The sequence below is a fragment of the Herpailurus yagouaroundi genome, unplaced genomic scaffold (assembly GCF_014898765.1).
Source record: "Herpailurus yagouaroundi ecotype Mexico unplaced genomic scaffold, PumYag 203, whole genome shotgun sequence".
NCBI classification, from domain to species: Eukaryota; Metazoa; Chordata; class Mammalia; order Carnivora; family Felidae; genus Herpailurus; species Herpailurus yagouaroundi.
Genome location: NW_024412434.1, coordinates 10,569,595 through 10,593,826, shown reverse-complemented (window position 1 = coordinate 10,593,826; position 24,232 = coordinate 10,569,595). Strand labels below are relative to the sequence as shown.

Below are 24,232 nucleotides of genomic sequence, written 5' to 3'. Positions count from 1 at the left end.
TGTGTGTGTGTGTGTGTGTGTGTGTGTGTGTGTGTGTGTGTGTGTGTATTACATCTTCTTTATCCATTCATTAATCAATGGACATTTAGGCTGTTTCCATAATTTGGCTATTGTAAATAATGCTGCTGTAAACACTGAGGTGCATGTATCCCTTTGAAATAGTGTGTTTTTGTTTTATTTTATTTTATTTTTGTATTATTTAGTTAAATACCTAGTACTGACATTGCTGGATCATAGGGTAGTTCTACTTTTAACTTTTTGAGGAAACTCCACACTGTTTTCCAGAGTAACTGCACTGTCTTCATTTTTCAATCCTCCTCTCTCCTTCCTCATCCTATCACTTAGATTCTAAGAAAATATTTCTGTTCTTTGCTTTGAACTTAAGTCAACATATTACTTACAACACTAGTATATTAATTCTTGGCACCAGGTATAAAATAAAAGGGTTTGTTCTAGATCAAAGAACTTCCAGTACCAAGACAACGGGGAAATTTTTTAGGGAGCATGAGGTTTCTTTTTTTGTCCCTGAAGACCCACCTATTAGCTACCTATTCGTTCTGTGAAGCCATGAAGCCAACTCAGCCCAAGAATATTTTGAAGAGAAAAGTACACATTATGGAGTCCCTGGGGGGCTCAGTCAGTTAAGCTGTCCAATTCTAGACTTCAGCCCAGGTCATGATCTCAAGGTCCTGAGATCAAGCCCCACATTGGGCTGCAGGGTGGGTATGGGGCCTGCTTAGGATTTTGCTCTCCCTTTGCCCCTGCCCTGCGCACACATTCTCTCTCTCTCTCTCTCTCTCTCTGAAAAAAAAAGGAAGGAAAGGGCACATTTTCTTTTTTTTATCTTTATCTTTTTTTTAAATATATGAAATTTATTGTCAAATTGGTTTCCATACAACACCCAGTGCTCATCCCAAAAGATGCCCTCTTCAATACCCATCACCCACGCTCCCCTCCCTCCCACCCCCCCATCAGCCCTCAGTTTGTTCTCAGTTTTTAAGAGTCTCTTATGCTTTGGCTCTCTCCCACTCTAACCTCTCTTTTTTTTTTCCTTCCCCTCCCCCACGGGTTCCTATTAAATTTCTCAGGATCCACATACGAATGAAAACATATGGTATTTGTCTTTCTCTGTATGGCTTATTTCACTTAGCATAACTCTCCAGTTCCGTCCATGTTGCTACAAAGGGCCATATTTCATTCTTTCTCATTGCCACATAGTACTCCATTGTGTATATAAACCACAGTTTCTTTATCCATTCATCAGTTGATGGACATTTAGGCTCTTTCCATAATTTGGTTATTATTGAGAGTGCTGAAAGAGCACATTTTCAATAGGCTTTTCATTTGGTTATAGAACCTCTTTTTGGAATTCCAATTAATAATTTGAAATTATAGCCTCCTCTGCTCAGCCAGGAGCTAGGCAGTGAAGGGCTAAGAAGATTGCTCAACATTACCAAATGAAAAGGAAACAGGTTATTTACTGTAAGAATATATGCACCACTACCACTGCTATGTGGTAATAATGGTCGTAACATAGCTAAGAAACTACTGGCTCTAAAAATAAAAAAAAACTCTTGGGTTCTCGACCCCCACTTTTAGCTTTTCTGGGGCCATTTGGATCCCAAGCATGAAAAAAAAATTGACTGCTACTTATATCTGTTTCTGTGGATTTCAAATTAATCATCCTGGTGCTGTTTTTTACTTTGAAGACTGCATACCTACTTACTAAGTATCAGGCATAATAGTAGCCATTATGTATACTTCATATTTTATTAAACTCAGATTTAATAAGGTTAAGATTAGGATACACATTTTATGGGTGAAGACATTGATGTTCAAGGTTGCCTAACTCACAGGGATTATTTCATAATTCAAACTGAGATGAAGATAACTCCAATGTCTGTCCTTTCCGTTAAGCTTTGCAACTTCTTTTCCTATCCTTTTTTTAAAAAAAATATTGCATTGATTGTTTTATAAGCAGTCTTGTATAATGTTTTGGACTCTCGCTCTTACTGTCATCTTTTTGTAAAGTTTAAAAAATAGTACTCATAATTAGGTATTTATGTAATTTGCAATCTTAGAAATTCTACCAGCCAAAACCCACTTAAAGGCTTGCTGATAGAAATTTTCTTTTCACTTAAAAGCATCTGGTAGCTAAAATAAAGACCAATAGTGAGAAGCCACTTGAATAATCAAGTCTGTTCACTGTCTAAACTTGTTTCTCCATTGCAAATTCTTAGATTAATGAAAGCCTTGAGTTCTTTGAGGGATTACATAAAGTATTCCTCTGTGTCTAACAATGTCCTAGCAGCAGTGTTTTGAAGAGATATTATAATTTCCTGTTTCTGGCTGTCATTTATCTGACATTGTTTTAGTGTAATGGACTCTTGTGGCTTGGGTTTTCAACTTCTTTTTGTTGTTGCAAAATCTGTTGCTACTATTTCAAATTATTTTCCTGTGAAGATACTATGTTTGCACCACGTATAATTTTTTATATATTTCACGTTGCATTTAGTGATTGATGTTTCAGAAATACAAGCAAGATATTTTGTGTCTGTGTATTTCTTGGATTGAAAGCATCTTCTAGTGTTCTCAGCTGCTCATTTTGCTCATGGATTAAAATTTTAGGGGACAAAATTCCATAAAGCCACTGGCAATATCATTAAATCCACCACCACCTTTATAGTCAGTCTTTTCGCATGTTTCAGTTAAGGTCTCTTGTCTGAAATACTAGCCATTTTTCATTCACTGGTTGAGGCATTGTCACAATAGGTAAGCTCTTCCATTGCTAGGAATGTAAATTAACAATGCCTTTTTCTTTTTTCTTTCTTTCTTTCTTTCTTTCTTTCTTTCTTTTTTTAGAGCATCAGGGCATCGGGCCTTATTCTGTTGGAAACAATTCTTTTTGGGTCTCTGCTTCTATATTTTCCGGTAAGTAACATAATTGTATTTTAAAAATAGCCATTTATTTTATTTTGCTCAGGCAGTAATATAAATATAAATGAGTAATGTATTATATATGTAAACAGTTATATATATCATATATGCATACATATGTATCATATATATCATATATATGTATATATGTATGCATATATACATATATATGATACATATGATATATATAACTGTTAACACATATATTGCTAGTTTATAATTCTTTATATACACACTTGTTTATATACACACATACATATATATAAATACATATATATGTATATATAATATATATAACTATTCACATATATATAATATATGATATATATAACTGTTCACATATATGATGTTACTTGCTTATATATATATATGTTTATGTACACATATCTTTATATTTATATAATAAATAAAGTGTAAAGTGGAGCTAATCATACTTTTGTTCTGAAATTTGTGAGTATGGGGTTAACTGCTTAAGTGAGCTAACTTGTCAAGGTATGATTGGTATGTATGCTTACCATAAACATATAGATACTGGTTTTCTTCTTCTTCCCCCTCTACTTGAATCGAACCATGAGACATACCAAAAACTTCATGCTGAAAAATTCTAAATGGTTACATAGAAAAATAAACAAAATGAATGTATGTGTGGTATTGGTGGCATAGATAATCCTAGTAGACTCTTCCTATCACACTAGTAACCTGTCTGTAACCAGAAGGTAAGTACCGATTTTACTAATTCAGTTCAACCAACTTGTATTCAGCAGTTACTACATGTCAAGTACTATGCTAATCGGGGACTATTTTGTGAGTGACAAAAATTTGATTTCTTCTCTCAGGTAGCTTACAATGTATAGAATGAGATGAGTAAGTATAGACAATTATAATTGAAAAAAAAAAAACTAAGGTGCTGTGGAGGCAGGATGCTGTGGAGACACTTGGAAGAGACAACTAACCAGGTCTAGGGAATAAAATATCACTTGACTGAGATCTGAAAGATCAGTAGAAGTTAGAGAAGGAAAAGGTAGGGCTTCCATGGCCTCATGTTCTTTTTGGTTTTCCTCTTACCTTACTAACTGCTCCATTTCAGCCTAATTTGCTAATTCTTAATCTTCTTTCCTACCGCTTGATACTTGAGTGCCTCAGAGTTCAGTCCTTATAGAGCTTTTCATAGTCTACATACTCCCTTGGTGATCTCATCTAGCCTCAAAGTATTTAAAAATACTATTTATATACAATGACTCTCAAGTTTATATCTCTAGCTTAAACCTTTCCCCTGAGCTCCAAACTCATATTCAACTGCTTACTCTGCAATACTTTGAGGGTCTACCAGAATTCCCTGTCATGCTCTGAACTGAGATACTTGATCTCTCTCACCCCCAAAGTCAGTCTCCCTATCTCCATTGATGACAACTCTCTCCCTCTCATTACTCAGGCTAAAACGTTGGAGTCATTCTTGACAACTTTATTTTTCTTACATCCATCAGAAATCCTTCAAAACATACCAAGAACCCAGCCACTCCCCTGTCTCAGTCAGTCACTGCTGTCATCCTGGTGTCTAAACCACTATCAGTCTCTTCCAGATTTTTGTTATAGTCTCTCCCTGGTCTCTATGAGTCCCCATTTTACTTAAAGTAGAAGCCAAAATCCTTGGAATGGGCAACAAATTATAACATTGCCTGCTCCATTATCCCATTTTTTTATCCTCTGCCTTCACTCAGTGTTTATAAGGGTTCTTAATCTATTCAGGTTTTCTACTTCTTGAACTATATTTTCTCTTAAGATAGAATTTATTTGGGTATAATCATTTTAATTTTTCCATGAAATCATCTCTTTTACTGAAGTTGTCTGATTTACTAGCATGGAGTTATGGACAGTAATTAATAGAAGCAATATAATATAAAGAGTCTTTATCATGCCTGGGACTGTAAATGGAAAGTTGTACATGGTAACATTTTGTCTTCCCTGTAGAACTACCAGAAAGATGTTTAACCAAAGTTATAGAATCACCCAATTAGGACTAAAAGACTGAAATGACTTCACTAATCTGAATAAAAATTATCTGAATATCTGCAGCTGCAGTCACCATCATCTTTTTCCTAAACCTCTGCTATTTTAAGATACATTTTCTATCCAGTAGCCAGAGGAATATTTTAAAATATAACATCTAATTTTTCACTACTTTGATAGCTAGCTTCCCACTGTTCTTACAATAAAGATCAAAACCCTTGATATGGTTTATGATGTGTATAGTGTGGTGCTTGCCCACCTCCTCAGCCTCATCCAATACCATTTATCTTCTCACTTTCTGCACCCAGCTACTCTGACCTTCTTTCAGTTTATAAATGATACATAATCTCTCTCATGGTAGGTGTAATAATAGCTACCCCAAAATGGCCACCATCCTGAACCTATAAATATGTTACTTTATGTGGAAAATGGGAATTTGCAGATGTGGTTAAATAAAGGACTAAATAAAGATAAGGAGATTATCCTGGATTATCTAGATGGGCCCAAGGGTCCTCAATGATAATGAGAAGCAGAAGAGAGAGAACCAAGATGGTATCATGAAAAATGATTGGACTGGCTATTGCTGCCTTTGAAGATGGATAAAAGAAGCCACAAGCCAACGGATGCAGACAGCCTCTAGAAGCTGGAAAAGGCAAGGAAATAGATCCTTCCCTAGAGCCTCTTGAAGAATACCTTGATTTTATCCCTGTAAGATCCATTTTGGACTTCTGGCTTCCAGACCTGGAAGATGATGAATCTGTAGTGCTTTGGCAGGGGGGGAGTTTAAATGTTTATTTATTTTTGAGAGAGAGAAAAAGATAGAGTGAGCAGCGAGGGACAGAGAGAGTGGGAGACAGAGGATCTGAAGCAGGATCCATGCTGAGAGAAGAGAGCCGGATGTGTGATATTGGGCTTAAATTCACAAACTGCAAGATCATGACCAGAGCCAAAGTCAGACACTTAAGTGACGGAGCCACCCAGATGCCCCAAATCTGTATTGTTTTAAGCCACTAAGTTTGTGGTAATATGTTATAGCAGCAATAAGAAACTAATATGCCTCTTGTCCTAGGATGTTTTTCCTTCAATTTTGAAGAGTCCTCTCTTCCTTCCCCTACCTCCATCTCACCACTTCTTCTGCCTAATTAACAACTAGTCATTCTTCAGATTTCTGCTTCTTACTTTTTTTAGGAAAGCTTTCCTTGACCCCCCAATCAGAGTCAAATTCCTTACAGTAATTTCTCATGAAATCCCACTGTCTTTCTTGACAACCCCCGTTTCAGTTTGTAAGTGTACATTCACAAGTGCAATTAATGTCATTTTCCTGTGCAAACTCTAGTTCTTTGAGAACAAGGAGATGCTACATTTATTTTGCTCACAGCCCAGAACCTGTCACCATATCTGAAGCACAGTATATAAGCAATGAATGAATGAAAAAGATTGTACTTGGATGAATTTAGAACTGTACCCTAAACTAGTGGCTATTGTCCTACTGAAGTAACTTCCAAATAGAATCTGCTTGATTGTGGAGGACTAAGAATGATAATCCTTATTAATATTACTTTAGTGCTAACAGTTAGTCAGTAAAAAAAACTTTAGGGATACCTGGGTGGCTCAGTCACTTAAGCATCCAATCCTTGATTTCAGCTGAGGTCATGATCTCAGGGTCATGGGACTGTGCCCCATGTTGGGCTTTGTGCTCAGGAGCCTGCTTAAGACCCTCTCTCTCCTTCTCCCTCTGCCCCTCCTCCCACTCACTCACACATGTGTGCATGCTCGCTCGCTCTCTCAAAAACAAAAACCAAAAACCAAAAGCATTCTTTAATGTTATTTTGAGATGTTAGCACAATTTGGCTTTATTTTTATTTATAAGGTTCATATTTATTCAAATGAAGTGGTTGTATTACTGAGCATAGGCCTGAAATCTATAAAGGAATTTTAAAGCCTCTTCAATGAATGAAGTACTTTATGAAGCAAGGACATTTGAAAGAATAGTAAATTCTAGGCTAATAAACGTTCAAAGGAGTTATTAAAGACCCTTTCATTGACTGGGATACAATTTTGAAAGACATCTGATGGACCCATACCTATTGATGATTATCAGATACAGAGAAAAAGAAGGGAGAAGAATGGACATTTATAAGGAATATACGGGTGCCTGGGTGGCTCAGTTGGTTGAGCATCATCAGACTTCTGCTCAGGTCATGTCTCACAGTTCCTGAGTTTGAGCCCCACCCCAAGCTCTCTGCTCTCAATGCGGAGCCATTTTGGATCCACTGTCCCTCTCTCTCACTGTCCCTCCCCTGCTTGCACACATGACCTCTCTCTCTCTCTCAAAAATAAACATTTTTAAAAAGGGAATATAATGATAGCACTTCTGCTTGAGAATTTTAATATGCCTGGGACAGAATAACAGAAAAGAAGACTTACCAAACAAATAGTGTCCGACAGAAACATTACAATACCTCATCGTATTGACTTCGTGCTTAATTAGCTATCTATTTCATCTTCTATAACATGTATTTTTCTGTAAGTTCCCCAGTTTACATTGGGAGATATTAATGTATAGTTCCCAAGTTTATACTGTGTGCCTTGTGGTTTCAAATAAGTTAGTGTTAATGCTCTGAAGACAGAATGGGTCAGGTTACTTAATGAACGTTTGGATAGAACATAAGACACAGGGAAAAAAAGGAGATTAAAATATACTATTGATTGAGTCTAGAAAGGAAAGTAATTTTGTTTTAGGTGAAAGAATTGGAGAGATGATGTATCGGAAATTGATAGTAAAGGTGTTTTGTTTTGTTTTTTTCCTACATGGGGTGTGTATATGTGCATGGAGGCACATGCATAAATCATTCTTGACAAGAGAAGTAACTTGCTTATTGGGCCAGGGCTCATTGATTTCTCTGGGTTATACAGAAATTAAGTTTATAACTTCTGGCTAGACTTTTTGATTCAGTAAATCTAGTATAGCCCAAAGGTCTAATCATTTGATGATATAAATGTGACCTATACTTTTCCTATTTGTTAAATATCTTACCTACTTTCTCTGTTCCTGGTGTGGTCTCTACCAGAATTGCTCATGAAAGTTTTGAAGGGAGTTATAGTTTATTGTTCTTTTTTTTTTTAAGTGTGCTTGAATAAAGGAGAGTTGTTTTCAGCAATGGGTAACTCCATGGAAGGAGGCTTTGGGTATTCACTGCTCTGCCGAGTTGTTATGCAATGAGCCTTTTCTTCTTTTTATGCTGCATATTGTTGTTCAGATTTGCAAGAATTAAGGTTATTTTTGCCTTTTCTAAGCAATCTTAGACTACAGACGATTTCATAACAATGCTTATATTGGGAAGTCCAAATTAGAGATTATCATCACTGTGCAGATGAGGACAAACCAAAATCTGACTAAATTTAGCACTGTTATAATTGGATAGCAGAGAGCAAAAGCACTTAAAACATTTTCTTACAGATTCTCAAAAGAGACTCATGATTTGAAGTCCATATATTTGTGAACAAATGATTAGTCTTCATAATCACCTAAAAACTCCAATACAATTTCTAGAGGAAAGAAATAAAAGAACTTTTAAAAATCAACTAAAGTATATTTAACCTATTAAATTACATAAAAATGACATTTTACCAATTGGTAAAACATAATAAGTGATATGGAGTCTAGAAGTTCATTTTTGACTTGAGTAAACCAACAGTTTCAGCTAATAAGGTGAATTTTTTCTTGGTAACCTTGATTAGCTATTTGGTTGGCTGATGTGCCTTTTTATAAAGAACACTCATACTTGTATAAATAAATACTAATTTTCACGTTGTTTTCCTACCCCACCCCAGGCCCTATAATAAAGAGCTAAAAAATATTAGGAAAGGAAGAAATATCAGATACAACTTAGTCTTTATTCAACCTATATTTTGCAAATGAAAGGACAGGCTGAGAGAAACTATAACTTATCCAACTAAGTAGTGAGAGAGCCCAGAATAGTCTCCTGACTCCTTTCACTCTATGATGCTACCTGTGGTAGCGGGTGTGAATATGAGGTTGAGATCACATTAGACCAGGTAATCAAGGACACTCATGTTCTACCTTCTGATCAGTCACCTTTCCATATTAGGTCTCCAAGGAAATAAAAGGCAAGAAGATAAAACAGGGAACCAATTTAAAATAGCTTAAGTTCTGGCTGTGAGAACCCATGTAAAACTCCTGTGAGCTTGGATGGACCATGTTATTGAACCATATGAACTTTCTAATTCTGAGACATTTGACTTACAAAAATGGCTACTTTATATTTAACCTGGCAAATAACCCTATAGACCATGTCAGTTTGGTTTCAGTGGCACAGAACCTAAGAGGGTTCAAAGATTGCTTTTTTAATTGATCACCCCAAAGACTAAAACTAAAACTCAGATTTTTTTTTCTTTCTAGTATAAAGTACACACAACATTCAAAAGCAGAGGGAAAACAAGACAGTATTGCTCTGAGCATAGAGCTTCAAAGGAGAGAAATAAAGGAGAGACAGTTGAAATCAGGGAGGGAGAGTGAGAATGTGATCATGAGAATATATAGCTAGAGCAGCTGAGCATATTGTTGTTGTTAGTATTATTATTATTTCCATTATTATTTATTTTAAAGCTCAAATTAACCTAAATAAGGCCAGTGAGAGCCCCTTGAAGCTGGCTCCTGCATTCTTTCCATATTACCCAATTATTCTCAGCCCTTTCCTCCATTATAGTGCAACAGAAAGTACTTTCCCTAGCCCAGCCCTGGAATCAGCCTTTTCACCAAGGAGCCCTGGTTGTTTTTAGGGAGAAATGTTAGCAATTCAGTACTGAGACAGATTCAGTTCCATTGTGACAAACATAGGGTACCAAGTTCCCAATTTTACAGCTAAGCCAGTGTTTCTCAAACCTCAGTTATCTAGAGGCTTTTGTAAGGAGATTTCTCCTCAGCTCAAAAATTTCATCTTTTTTTTTTCCCAACATTTATTCATTTTTGGGACAGAGAGAGACAGAGCATGAACGGGGGAGGGGCAGAGAGAGAGGGAGACACAGAATCGGAAACAGGCTCCAGGCTCTGAGCCATCAGCCCAGAGCCCGACGCGGGGCTCGAACCCACGGACCGCGAGATCGTGACCTGGCTGAAGTCGGACGCCCAACCAACTGTGCCACCCAGGCACCCCAAAAATTCCATCTTTAAAACACAGTTTTTAAAGCTTATGTAGACTGCATCTTACTTGCTGTCATTTAGATCCATTTGGATGGATACCAGAGCGAAGGGGAAAAAGTAAATTGGAAAGAAAGTTAAATATTCATGAGCATAGCAGTGCTATCAAGAAAACACTAGTATGGGGATAGTTGTTTCATGCCAAGGTAGCTTGAAGAGTATGGGAACAGAAGACTCTTATCTATTTATTTATTTATTTATTTATTTATTTATTTATTTATTTATTTATCTTGAGAGAGAGAGTGTGTGTGCACAGACCTGAGCTGAAATCAAGAGTCTGACACTTAACCAACTGAGCCACTTCTTCGGGTGAATAGAAGATTCTTAATCCCAAACTACTAGTAAATTCGAGGAATATTGGTTAAAAATGTGGAGATTAAAAGACAAAAACTAGACCACCTCCTTCAAGGGAGCTGGAAGAGTTTGACACTAAGACACTTCGTTCTCTCTTTTTCTTAAGTTTATTTATTTATTTTGAGAGAGAGAGAGAGGGAGCTGGGGAGGGGCAGAGAGAGGGAGAGAGAGAATCCCAAGCATGCTTTGCACTGTCAGCACAGAGCTCACTGTGGGGCTCGAACTTAAAGAACCTATGAGATCATGACCTGAGCAGAGATCAAGAGTCCAACACTTAACCGACTGAGCCACCCAGGCGCCCATTTTGTTTTCTTTTATAGGATAGGTTAGAGGAATTGAAGACATGGTTATAAATGTCTTGGAATTCTCTGTGGTTCCATTTATCCACTTGTTCCTGTACACTTCCCTCAGCCTACCAGAGAGAAGACTGATAGTTGGAAGGTGTGGTCATCTACTTACAAAAGTCGGTAATTAATAATCTTCCTTTAGCTGAAAGAGTTTTAATAAACTGAGAGCCTTAAACCATTGAGATTTGGACCCCTGGCTTTAGTTTGTCAGTGAAAAAGCAACAGTGTTTAAATTTTTGCTAAAATAAATGCCAATTAGACTGTATTCTTCTTAAAAAATACTCTGTTGTTTTTGTGAAATATACTACCATTGTTTGCAAACTAAGCACAAAGAAAAAGTCACAACCAAACACAACCAAAGTTCATTATCATTCAGAAATAATCACAATGTACATTTGATCATTTAAGATATCTGTGTGTACACATTTATACATTGAAATAGAAAATGGGTGAATGGTGGAAATCAGGATACACATATATGACATTTTTAATAGAAACTTAATTGTAATCTTTATTGTTTTAACCCAAAAACTGAAGTGAAACTAAAGATATTACTGAGCTTTAGATAAATGAATCTTCACAGCAAACATTATTAGTCCTAATAGGTTTCTAAAGTTAAAAAAGACTACAAAATGTTTTAAAAGTTGGATTAATTCTTTTTCACTTATCTTATGTTTCAACTTTAAATAATATCACTTGACTTAAGCTGGGACGGCTAAGAAATCAAATTTAAATACAGTTCCTTTTGCCTCTTCCTTCCACTTTTTGATTTTTGTTAGTTAATAATCTTTGAATTGTTAGCATTTATAACATGCATATAATATGCAGTTTTAAAACTATTATCCACATACTTATTTGGTCTCAGGTCTTTATTAAATATATTTAATATTTTCCACTAATGTCTGTAACCTGGCTTTTCATTCATTACTCAGTTCTTTATTTTAATTTGTCCCTTGGTTTTCATTAATAGGTTTTTCATGAAGGAAAAGCTCTATAGTTCTTGAATTTTTATATGCTTAAAAATCTCTACCCAGTGTCCTTATACATGAAGAATAACTTGCTTGAGTATAAAAATTTCAAGACACACTTTGTATTGCTCAGAACTTTACATCTATCATCTGAATATTTACAGCTCTTGAAATAGCCTGATTTCTCCCTCCTGTGGATGACTTAATATTTCTGCCTACGTGCCAATAAGTCATTCTTCAGTTTTGCAATTAAATAAACTAGAAATTGCCTTGAAATTTATCATTCTGTGTTATTTTTTTTCTTGGATCATAGTGTTTCTTTTCAATATATAGATGTAAGACCTCTTCTATTCCCGGAATTTAAATATATATACATTTAACTTGTTCCTTCTTCAGGAACAGGAATTATGTATACATTGGATTTTCTTTTCCTTTGGTATCTATAAGTGTTTCTAGTCACCTGTATATCTTTGCTGTTTTCTATTTTTCCGTGTGTGTTTCTTTTTTTTTATGTCTATTTAATTCTGAGAGAGAGAGAGACAGACAGAGCATGATCAGGGGAGGGGCAGAGAGAGACAGAGAGACAGAGGCAGAGGCAGAATCTAAAGCAGGTTCTAGGCTTCGAGCTGTCAGCACAGAGACTGACACAGGGCTGGAACCCATGAACCCTGAGAGCATGACCTGAGCTGAAGTCTGACACTTAACCAACTGAGCCACCCTCAGACGCCCCTGCTTTGTGTATTTCCATCAAGCCTTTATTCTGTGACCTTTATGCTATTCTCAGGTGTGTTTATTCTGCTTGAGTGGATTCTGATATTCTTTTAACCTCTCCACTGTTATTTTCATTTTCACTTTCTCACTTCTCCAGCTTTCTTGGAGCAATTGTATCGCTTTCTCTGTTTTTCTTATCTCTTCTTTGAGATTCTTTATCAGAAGGAACATATTTTTTGTAATTTCTCTGAAGCTGTGAGAATTAATTTGAACTTGTGCCAATATTCTTGGGTAACGTCACTTTTGTCCATTCTTCATATGCCTTTTTCTCCATTATTTAAACAAAGAGTATGTATGTGCTGGTTCCTTTCTGATTTTGTGTGTGTGTGTGTGTGTGTGTGTGTGTGTGTGTGCGCGCGCGCGTGTGGTACTTCTTTTTCATTGTGGTAAAATATACATAAATATAAACTTACCATTTTAATCATTTTTAATGTACAATTAAGTGGCATTAAGTACATTCACAGTGTTTTGCAGTTGTTACCACTATTTCCAGAACTTTTTCATCATCCCAAGTTAAATTTGTCCTTTTCTGCCTGGCTTATTTCACTTAACGAAATATTTTCAGGGTTCACCCATGTTGTAGCATAAGTCAGAATTTCATTCCTTTTTATAGCTCAATAATATTCCATTGTATGTATAATACCACACTTTATTTACCATTTATCTGTTGATAGACATTGGTTGTTGCTACCTTTTGACTATTATAAATAATGCTACTATGAACATTGGCGTGTAAGTATCTGAGGCCCATCTTTCAGTGTTTTGGGTATATACCTAGGAGTGAAATTGCTGGATCATATGGTAATTCAACTCTTAAGAAACTGCCAAGCAATTTTCTAAAGCAGCTGCAGCAGTTTATATTCCTACCAGCAACTCATGAGGACCAGTTTCTCTACGTACTTACCAACACTTGTTACTTTTTTTTTCTTTTTAATAGCCATACTAATGGGTATGAAATGGTATCTCATTGTGGTTTTGACTTGCTACTTTTCATATTTGAAGAAAGCAGTTTTTATAGGTAGCTATTTTATGAAGAATTAAATGGAGAGCAACAGAAGGAATAGATTGAAGCAGGCTACTTTTATTTTGAGATCACATGAAGCCACAAATTTAGGTTATATTATAATCTGAGGCTTCGCGTTCCTCTTTTACCACACTTTTTTAGCTCTGGATAATTTCCTTGGCTAGTGTGCTACTTAGGTACATCAACAAAGATGACATCTCCAAATCTCTCTCTCCAATCTGGGAAGACACTATGTTTCTATAGGAAAATTCACCACTTCCCTTTTGGCCCTCCTATGCCAAATATTCATTCTTCAGTGAATAGATCTGTTATAATTATACTTTTAAATTGTAAGCCTTTGAAGAGTAGGACCGTGTCTGCTGCATCTACTTCCTTTATCGCACATTGAAAATTGTTGAGTTTCAACACAATTCTAACTAAAGCAACTGACACACATGCACATACACCTGTATAATCGTGTGCCTGTATATCTCTGTCTACCTCTGAGTTCTCTAGAGAGAGGTAAGAAGGAATCTAGACCAATAATAGAGGCTTTAATCGTAGCCTACAAAGTCTTACGTGACCTGGCCCCACTCTCTTTGACGTCATACTCCCCTCCTCTCTGCCTCTCTCACTCTGCTGCAACAGTACTGGTTTTGATGTTCTTCCTTGAGTAGGTCTGGCATGCACCTATCCTCACAGCCTTGACATTGGCTGTTTCTTCTTCCTGGAGCAGTCTTAACTGCTTAAGTTAACTTAACCCACATATATCCCTGGGTAACTCCCCATCTTCTTTAAATCTTTGCTCAAATGTCAAGCCTTCATTGAAAGAAAGTTAAGGAACTCGTTATTTTATAATAAACAGGGAGAGGTTAACTCAAAAATTAGGACATTAAAGTGAGAGTAAACCACCACAATTGCAGAGAGTCTCTAATGGAACCAAATGGAAACAGATTCAGCGGTGATGTGGAGGCAGAAATGTCACAGTTTGGCAGTAGACTAAGCACATAATAAATTATGCTGAAAATACCTTAATAGCAACAAATAAGGAGATGCTTGCTCTGGCAATGATAGAGATTTTGACAGTCAGATGGGTTGAGTCAAAAGAGAAGAAATTGTACCTCTGCATCAATGTCATAACTAGCATGTTATAGCTCTCTAGTAAGAAAAAAATTATAAAAAAGGGTAAAGTATCAGTTTATTTCTAACTCCCTTGCTAGAATTTTTGGGATAATGTCTTTGCCCATGGGAAAAAGCACAGCAGAAACTCATTTTGTCTCTTTATCAATGGTTATTATTTCTCCTCTGATTATAAAAATGTATCTTAAATTTTCCTGTGCAGGCCCAAGACACATATGTAATTAACTATTTCTGAAATTTGGTAGTTTATTTTCAGTTAATAAAAAAGCCAACAAATGTATACTTTAGGGTTAGATATTAAATGTGAACCTGTGATTTAAGGTAACTTTAATAGTCTCTGGAAACATTCTCATATTAACAAACTACCAATACTGTGATGTCTAAGTTTATCTCTGTAGGCTTATGCATGAATAATTTGACATAAGAAGGTAAAAATACACTTAAAGATGTTTAATAGATAATTCAGAAAATAGTTACAAACAGAAAAATAGTTGCTAGACATGACATTAGCAATGTGTCTTAAAAAATAGTTTCCCCTTCAAAGCTATTATAGGAAACAGTTGTGGAAGACTTAGAAACATCATTTAAAAGAGTAGCAAGTATTTTTTAAAAAATGACAAGGAGATGACGCTTTGACATGGCAAATCATACCTTAAATGTCAGGGACTACAAAGTGTCACTGAAGAGTCACAATTCAATAAAGCAGATTTATTACTTAAAATAGCAAAACAGGAAAAAATATCAAGACATAATACTTACATAGAATCATATTAACAAAAACCTAACCTCAGAGCAGTCTCAGGCTGATATAAGTGTGATCGAAGAAATCATTTGGACCCATAGCTTCAATTAGAAAGGTCAGTGTGAACTTCTGGGATAAAGAACAGATTGCTTTCCTAAAACGTATCAGAAAATATGTCAATTTATATCTTTATTTCAGTAATACATTTACCTAAAATGTATTATTAATCATTATTATAATTATATTAATATAAATTATTTAAAGGAAAGGTAATTTATGATTAAATGTGTATAAATTTCCATTATTTGTCTCTCCATGAGTATTCCAAAATGAAATTTATTTCGAATGCCATCTCTAGGCTTCAGCAATAATATAAATATGATTAACTGAAACATAGACATGTTCAGATGACATTTTCATCCAAAACTTACTTTAAACTTAACTTTGACTTTCTTCATTCTTCACACTTTAATTTCTATATGAAAGTGTCCACTTTTCATCATGCTTACAGAAATGTGGGAAAAAACGTCCTGATCTTGATTCTTGTCCATTTCACGTCAGTCATGCCACTGAGTCCGCACGTGACCTAACACAGCCTGCATACAAGTGCTGTTGTTTATTGTGAAGAGGGTAGGAGAGGCTTTGCTGATTATATGGATTCTTTCAAAGCAGTTGCACATTTCGCCTTCCAGTATAAAGCACAGCATTTCATCAGATGCTCTAACGTAAAAGATGCTCTAAAAAAAGAAGAGGTTAAGCGCATATGGCATATGCCCGTACTTAGGGAGTCACAGTGAACATCTCATATGAAGGCTTTGAGATCTGCTCTATCTTGCTCAATGTTATTACCTCCTTTTCCACATAATACCTATGAAAATATTTGTAATTAATAATATAAATCCTATAATGTATGCCTTAAAGAATACATGTTAAAAATCTCATAATGTTGTCTAAGTGTGATTCCATTTATACAGAGTGAAATTGTGTGTGTGTGTCTGTGTGTATAATATGAGCATATGAGGTAAACCTTAAGAAAGCAGGAAAATGACAAACACAAAATCCAGGATGATGGTTGCCAGAGAAGCGGGGGGAAAGCATGGGATCAAAGAGGAAGAGGGGCATAAAGGAAGCTTGTAGTGAATAGTAATATTCTCTTTCTTAAACAGAGTGGTGGATAAATGGGTATGGTCATCTATTCTCTCTCTCTATAAAATCACGAGAGATAGATTATAAGTAGGTAGGTAGGTAGGTGGGTAGAGAGAGAGATAGATGGATGGATATGCTGTGTTGGTTGGAGGTGCAGAAGATGAAGAGGATCCAGTAAAGGAGACTGGGAATAACCTAGCAGGGAAGTATGAGTAGGATCAATTGAATATACACATTATGTTTAAAGAAAGACAGAGAAAAGAGTGATTAATTCCTTTGGATGCTGCTGATTAGTCTTCTAAAATGAGGAACAAGAATTGGCTCCTGAATTTGGAATGTTGAGGTGGTACTGACCAGACCTGTTTCAGAACAGAGGTGAGTGATAAATGGAGAAGATTAAATGGAGACAGCAAGTAAAACCCTCTTTCTACAAGTTTTACAGTAAGGAGTAGAGAATTGGAGTACTGAAGGAAGTTGTAGGTCAAGAGACTTTTTTTCTTAAATGAGCTAAATTACGTTCTTGCAGAGCTATGGAATGATCCCATAGAGATGGAAAATGATGGTGCAGGAGAGAAGTGAATATTGTCATCAAGGAAGCCCTTAAATAGTCCTTAAATACGGTATCCAATAAGTGGAGAGTTTGAACTTAGATCAGAACACATCTAGTTCACTCATTGTGTTGGTTAAAAAAAAAAAAAAAAAAAAATTATTAAAAATTTTTTTTTTTAAAAAAAAAAAAAAAAAAAAAAGAGGTACTAAGACTTCTCTTTATAAATACCAAATGAAAGCCTGGGGTCAGGGCAAAAATTAGAACTTGGGTCCTCTCTGAGAATGTGTAAATTTTGGCTGTTTCTCTCATTTTCCTGTTGTTCAGGACTTCGCACTAGATTCAGACAGTATCTCAGTGCAGTTGGTTGGGAGCCCTTATGAATAAACTGCAACTTTCTAATAATTGACAGTGATTTTTCAGATTTTGGGATAACTATTTCACAGTATACAGTGGTCTGGATCATGCGAACAATTGTGCGTTCTATGGCCAAATGACTGTCTCTGATAGAATAGTGACTAAGATGATGATTACTATCCTTCAAGTCCTAGTCAGTCCAGATTCAGGAACGCTTGTGTCCGTGTATTCTTCAGACACTGTCACCGTACTAGTCATACAGTCACTTGGGCTATTTCTGCCATCATAAAGCAAATGAACGATTTGATAATTACCTACTCTGGACAGACAGTATAGATCTTCAGGACTAACGCTGAATTGATCTGTGATATAAGCTCAGACAGAATTTTAATTAAAAATTTTAAGCTACAAAAATGGATTACACACCTAATAACCTACACTTTTTGGCAACTGTTGACAATATTGAGTAGTACTGGAATTATTTTGCCTTCACTTGGTCAACATTTTGCCCTTTTATTTCACCTTCTTGTCCTACTCTGTTTAAATAGAATGTTGAAAGTCAAAGCTGAATGCTCAATGTTGGCAAATTGTACAATTTTCAGGTAATGTTTTAATGGCATTTTTTTTCACCTTGGGAATCTTGGCTTCAAGGAAGTCTCACTTTTTGCTTTCAGTGTCTTCTCAGTTTTTCCTTAGAAAAATATATTTTATTTCTGCCCCTTTGCATTTGAAAGAAATGAAGCCATGATTCCGTCCTGAAAAACAGTCATATGGTGATGTTCTGAAAACATTGAGAAATGAAGTCCTGCCTTCAGAGTCCTGGACTTCAGGGAGGAGGTGCTAAAAGAGAAAGGGGTGCTTGGATAGTTCAGTCAGTTGTGCGTCCAACTCTTGATTTCAACTCAGGTCATGATCCCAGGGCCATGGGATCGAGCCCCACGTGGGGCTCCGTGCTGAGCTTGGGACCTGCTTAAGATTCTCTCTCCATTTGCCCCTCTCTCCTTCTCACTCTCTCTCTCTCTCTCTCTAAAATAAAAAAAAAAAAAAGAAATTAAGAGAAAGGGAGAGAAGAAGGAGATTATCTCTCTCATTAACACCGTTAATGCATTTAGGGAAAAAGTACTACAGAATAAGTATTACACCATCATTTCTCTACTGCAGTATTGCTGTATTATGTTTGGTTTTATAGTTGAGTTCCTGTGTTTCCCTCTCCATTATAAACAACAAGATAATGATATGAGAGCTGACATTTATTTTGTGATTCTCCATATCAATGTCTGAAGTACTTTGTATGTGTTATCTTATATCTTATACATCTTTGCCTTCTCTAATGTGTAACATAATGTCTGGCATATAGTAAGAATCCAATGAATATTTTTCTAGTTTCCTGTAAACAAGGCATTAGATATGCCAACAATGCAGAGCATCTGCATAATAAAAAGGTTGCTACCTGGTATTATGATATAAAAAGCTCTGATAAAACCCTGTTATAGAACCCTGTCTTCATGGTTGACATGCTAACAAAATTAGCATTGTTACTTAACTTTAATTGCTATAACTTAAATTAAGTTATAGCAATTGTTTCCTGATAAATTTAATATAGTAGCTGGTAAACACCTTATCTCTTGTATACTTATCTGATCAATATTAGGCTTTATAGTATAGTGGTGAAGAGCATGGACTGTGGAGCCACTGTAACTGACACTTATTAGCTGTGTGACCTTAGTTAGTCATTTAAGCTCTCTGGACCTCCATTGCCCTATCTGTAAAATGGGGATTATAAACTTACCGTTGGATGATTTTATGCATGCAAATGCTTACAATAGTGCCTGATGCAATTATGAGATGTGTAAGTATTAGTTAACAAAGTAGCATATCCTAAAGTAGGAGTTCTCTGACTTTACAAGCATCAGAATCATCAAGGACTTGTTAAACCCCAGATTGCTGAGCCCCACTGATTCAGTAATCTAGGTTACAGTCAGAAAATTTGCATTTCAAATAAGTTCCGAAGGGATGCTGGTAACTACTGGTCCATGGTCATTGAACCACACTCTGAAAACCGTTGGCCTGTAGCAATGCATTTCAAACTATGTGTGGTGAATGAGTGAATGTTTTTAACTCATTTGTTAGTTTTACATTGTGTCAATCTGTCATAGACAAAGTGTTTGGTAAAATACAGTAAATATTAATTACCAGGAAAGTGAAATGAATAGTTATTTTTGGAGTTTTCCAGCTGATCTCATTATCAGATAAATGGGAATTTTCTGTCTACACCCTCAAAAAGGGAGAGAATTCATATAGCAAATAAAGTGAATTGTGTGCACTTATGTTTCATGTTAGGCACTTAGTCCCTTCTGATATTTTAGCAATCCTTTCTTTTACTCTCTTTAAAAAATTTTTTTTCTATTTTTTATTTTAGAGAAAGGGGGAGAAAGAGGGAGAGAGAGAGGGAGTGAGCGAGAGCAAGCACGAGTGGAGGAGAGGTGGAGAGGGAGAGAGAGAGAGTCTGAAGCTCCATGCTCAGCATGGAGCCCAACGTGGGTTGGGATCATGAGCTCAACCGAAATCAAGAGTTGGACACTCGACCAACTGAGCCACCTGAGCACCCCTATGCTCTTTTAAATGGAGACCAAAACAACTGGAGAATGTGATGCTAAGTGAAATAAGCCATACAGAGAAAGACAGATACCATATGTTTTCACTCTTATGTGGATCCTGAGAAACTTAACAGAAACCCATGGGGGAGGGGAAGGAAAAAAAAAAAGAGGTTAGAGTGGGAGAGAGCCAAAGCATAAGAGACTGTTGAGAACTGAGAACAAACTGGGTGTTGAGGGGGGGTGGGAGGGGGGGGTGGGTGGGGCATGGGTATTGAGAAGGGCACCTTTTGGGATGAGCACTGGGTGTTGTATGGAAACCAATTTGACAATAAATTCCATATATTGAAAAAATAAAAAATAAATAAATAAATAAATAAATGGAGACCAAAACATAATGTACTCCTAGGATCCTGGGATTAAGATATGGATATCTTTGGATGCAGTTATTCTGCCTATCACACCAATCATCAAAAATTCTCATTCAGCACACCAGTCAGGCAACCCCAATCCAGCTAGAGCTGCTAAAAATCTTTGACACACTCTAATATCCAAAGCTGGATTTTAAATATCATCAGCCTATAAGACAAAAAAAAAAAAAATGTTTTACAGTACCTATGCCATGAATTTGATGAATTTGTCCTTCAGATAACTTTACTCTCCTACATAGGGATTAATCAATTTTTCTATAATTACTTACATACATTAAAAATTAGCAAAGTTTTCACCTTTAGATTGAGAGTGAGGGGATGGAGAACTATTTATCATGCTACTGGAAGCCAAAAGAAAGCTGGAGTAGCCATACTTATATCAGACAAACTAGACTTTAAATTAAAGGCTGTAACAAGAGATGAAGAAGGACATTATATAATAGTGACAGGGTCTATCCATCAGGAAGACCTAACAATTATAAATGTCTATGCGCCGAATACCGGAGCCCCCAAATATATAAAACAATTACTCATAAACACAAGCAACCTTATTGAGAAGAATGTGGTAATTGCAGGGGACTTTAACACCCCACTTACAGAAATGGATAGATCATCTAGACACACGGTCAATAAAGAAACAAGGGCCCTGAATGAGACATTGGATCAGATGGACTTGACAGATATATTTAGAACTCTGCATCCCAAAGCAACAGAATATACTTTCTTCTCGAGTGCACATGGAACATTCTCCAAGATAGATCATATACTGGGTCACAAAACAGCCCTTCATAAGTTTACAAGAATTGAAATTATACCATGCATACTTTCAGACCACAATGCTATGAAGCTTGAAATCAACCACAGAAAAAAGTCTGGAAAACCTCCAAAAGCATGGAGGTTAAAGAACACCCTACTAACGAATGAGTGGGTCAACCAGGCAATTCGAGAAGAAATTAAAAAATATATGGAAACAAACGAAAATGAAAATACAACAATCCAAACGCTTTGGGATGCAGCGAAGGCAGTCCTGAGAGGAAAATACATTGCAATCCAGGCCTATCTCAAGAAACAAGAAAAATCCCAAATACAAAATCTAACAGCACACCTAAAGGAAATAGAAGCAGAACAGCAAAGGCAGCCTAAACCCAGCAGAAGAAGAGAAATAATAAAGATCAGAGCAGAAATAAACAATATAGAATCTAAAAAAACTGTAGAGCAGATCAACGAAACCAAGAGTTGGTTTTTTGAAAAAATAAACAAAATTGACAAACCTCTAGCCAGGCTTCTCAAAAAGAAAAGGGAGATGGCCCAAATAGATTACAATCATGAATGAAAATGGAATGATTACAACCAATCCCTCAGAGATACAAACAATTATCAGGGAATACTATGAAAAATTATATGCCAACAAATTGGACAACCTGGAAGAAATGGACAAATTCCTGAACACCCACACTCTTCCAAAACTCAATCAGGAGAAAATAGAAAGCTTGAACAGACCCATAACCAGCGAAGAAATTGAATCGGTTATCAAAAATCTCCCAACAAATAAGAGTCCAGGACCAGATGGCTTCCTAGGGGAGTTCTACCAGATGTTTAAAGCAGAGATAATACCTATCCTTCCAAGCTATTCCAAGAAATAGAAAGGGAAGGAAAACTTCCAGACTCATTCTATGAAGCCAGTATTACTTTGATTCCTAAACCAGACAGAGACCCAGTCAAAAAAGAGAACTACAGGCCAATATCCCTGATGAATATGGATGCCAAAATTCTCAATAAGATACTAGCAAATCGAATTCAACGGCATATAAAAAGAATTGTTCACCATGATCAAGTGGGATTCATTCCTGGGATGCAGGGCTGGTTCAACATTCGCAAATCAATCAACGTGATACATCACATTAACAAAAAAAAAGAGAAGAACCATATGATCCTGTCAATCGATGCAGAAAAGGCCTTTGACAAAATCCAGCACCCTTTCTTAATAAAAACCCTTGAGAAAGTCGGGATAGAAGGAACATACTTAAAGATCATAAAAGCCATTTATGAAAAGCCCACAGCTAACATCATCCTCAACGGGGAAAAACTGAGAGCTTTTTCCCTGAGATCAGGAACACGACAGGGATGCCCACTCTCACCGCTGTTGTTTAACATAGTGCTGGAAGTTCTAGCATCAGCAATCAGACAACAAAAGGAAATCAAAGGCATCCAAATTGGCAAAGATGAAGTCAAGCTTTCGCTTTTTGCAGATGACATGCTATTATACATGGAAAATCCGATAGAGTCCACCAAAAGTCTGCTAGAACTGATACATGAATTCAGCAAAGTTGCAGGATACAAAATCAATGTACAGAAATCAGTTGCATTCTTATACACTAACAATGAAGCAACAGAAAGACAAATAAAGAAACTGATCCCATTCACAATTGCACCAAGAAGCATAAAATACCTAGGAATAAATCTAACCAAAGATGTAAAGGATCTGTATGCTGAAAACTATAGAAAGCTTATGAAGGTAATTGAAGAAGATTTAAAGAAATGGAAAGACATTCCCTGCTCATGGATTGGAAGAATAAATATTGTCAAAATGTCAATACTACCCAAAGCTATCTACACATTCAGTGCGATCGCAATCAAAATTGCACCAGCATTCTTCTCGAAACTAGAACAAGCAATCCTAAAATTCATATGGAACCACAAAAGGCCCCGAATAGCCAAAGTAATTTTGAAGAAGAAGACCAGAGCAGGAGGCATCACAATCCCAGACTTTAGCCTCTACTACAATGCTGTCATCATCAAGACAGCATGGTATTGGCACAAAAACAGACACATAGACCAATGGAATAGAATAGAAACCCCAGAACTAGACCCACAAACGTATGGCCAACTCATCTTTGACAAAGCAGGAAAGAACATCCAATGGAAAAAAGACAGCCTCTTTAACAAATGGTGCTGGGAGAACTGGACAGCAACATGCAGAAGGTTGAAACTAGATCACTTTCTCACACCATTCACAAAAATAAACTCAAAACGGATAAAGGACCTGAATGTGAGACAGGAAACCATCAAAACCTTAGAGAAGAAAGCAGGAAAAGACCTCTCTGACCTCAGCTGTAGCAATCTCTTACTCGACACATCCCCAAAGGCAAGGGAATTAAAATCAAAAGTGAATTACTGGGACCTTATGAAGATAAAAAGCTTCTGCACAGCAAAGGAAACAACCAACAAAACTAAAAGGCAACCAAAGGAATGGGAAAAGATATTTGCAAATGACATATCGGACAAAGGGCTAGTATCCAAAATCTATAAAGAGCTCACCAAACTCCACACCCGAAAAACAAATAACCCAGTGAAGAAATGGGCAGAAAACATGAATAGACACTTCTCTAAAGAAGACATCCGGATGGCCAACAGGCACATGAAAAAATGTTCAGCGTCGCTCCTTATCAGGGAAATACAAATCAAAACCACACTCAGGTATCACCTCACGCCAGTCAGAGTGGCCAAAATGAACAAATCAGGAGACTCTAGATGCTGGAGAGGATGTGGAGAAACGGGAACCCTCTTGCACTGTTGGTGGGAATGCAAATTGGTGCAGCCGCTCTGGAAAGCAGTGTGGAGGTTCCTAAGAAAATTAAAAATAGACCTACCCTATGACCCAGCAATA

At 36.4% G+C, this 24,232-nt stretch overlaps 1 protein-coding gene across 1 annotated transcript in view; it reads left to right on the top strand.

Moving 5' to 3' along the window:
- Positions 1–24,232, top strand: part of GPR158 (G protein-coupled receptor 158) — a 441,554-nt gene that overhangs the window by 298,461 nt on the left and 118,861 nt on the right. The window contains exon 5 of the mRNA XM_040451181.1: positions 2,863–2,931. Coding sequence (XP_040307115.1) covers positions 2,863–2,931 — 69 coding nt within the window. The remainder of the gene's footprint in view (positions 1–2,862; positions 2,932–24,232) is intronic.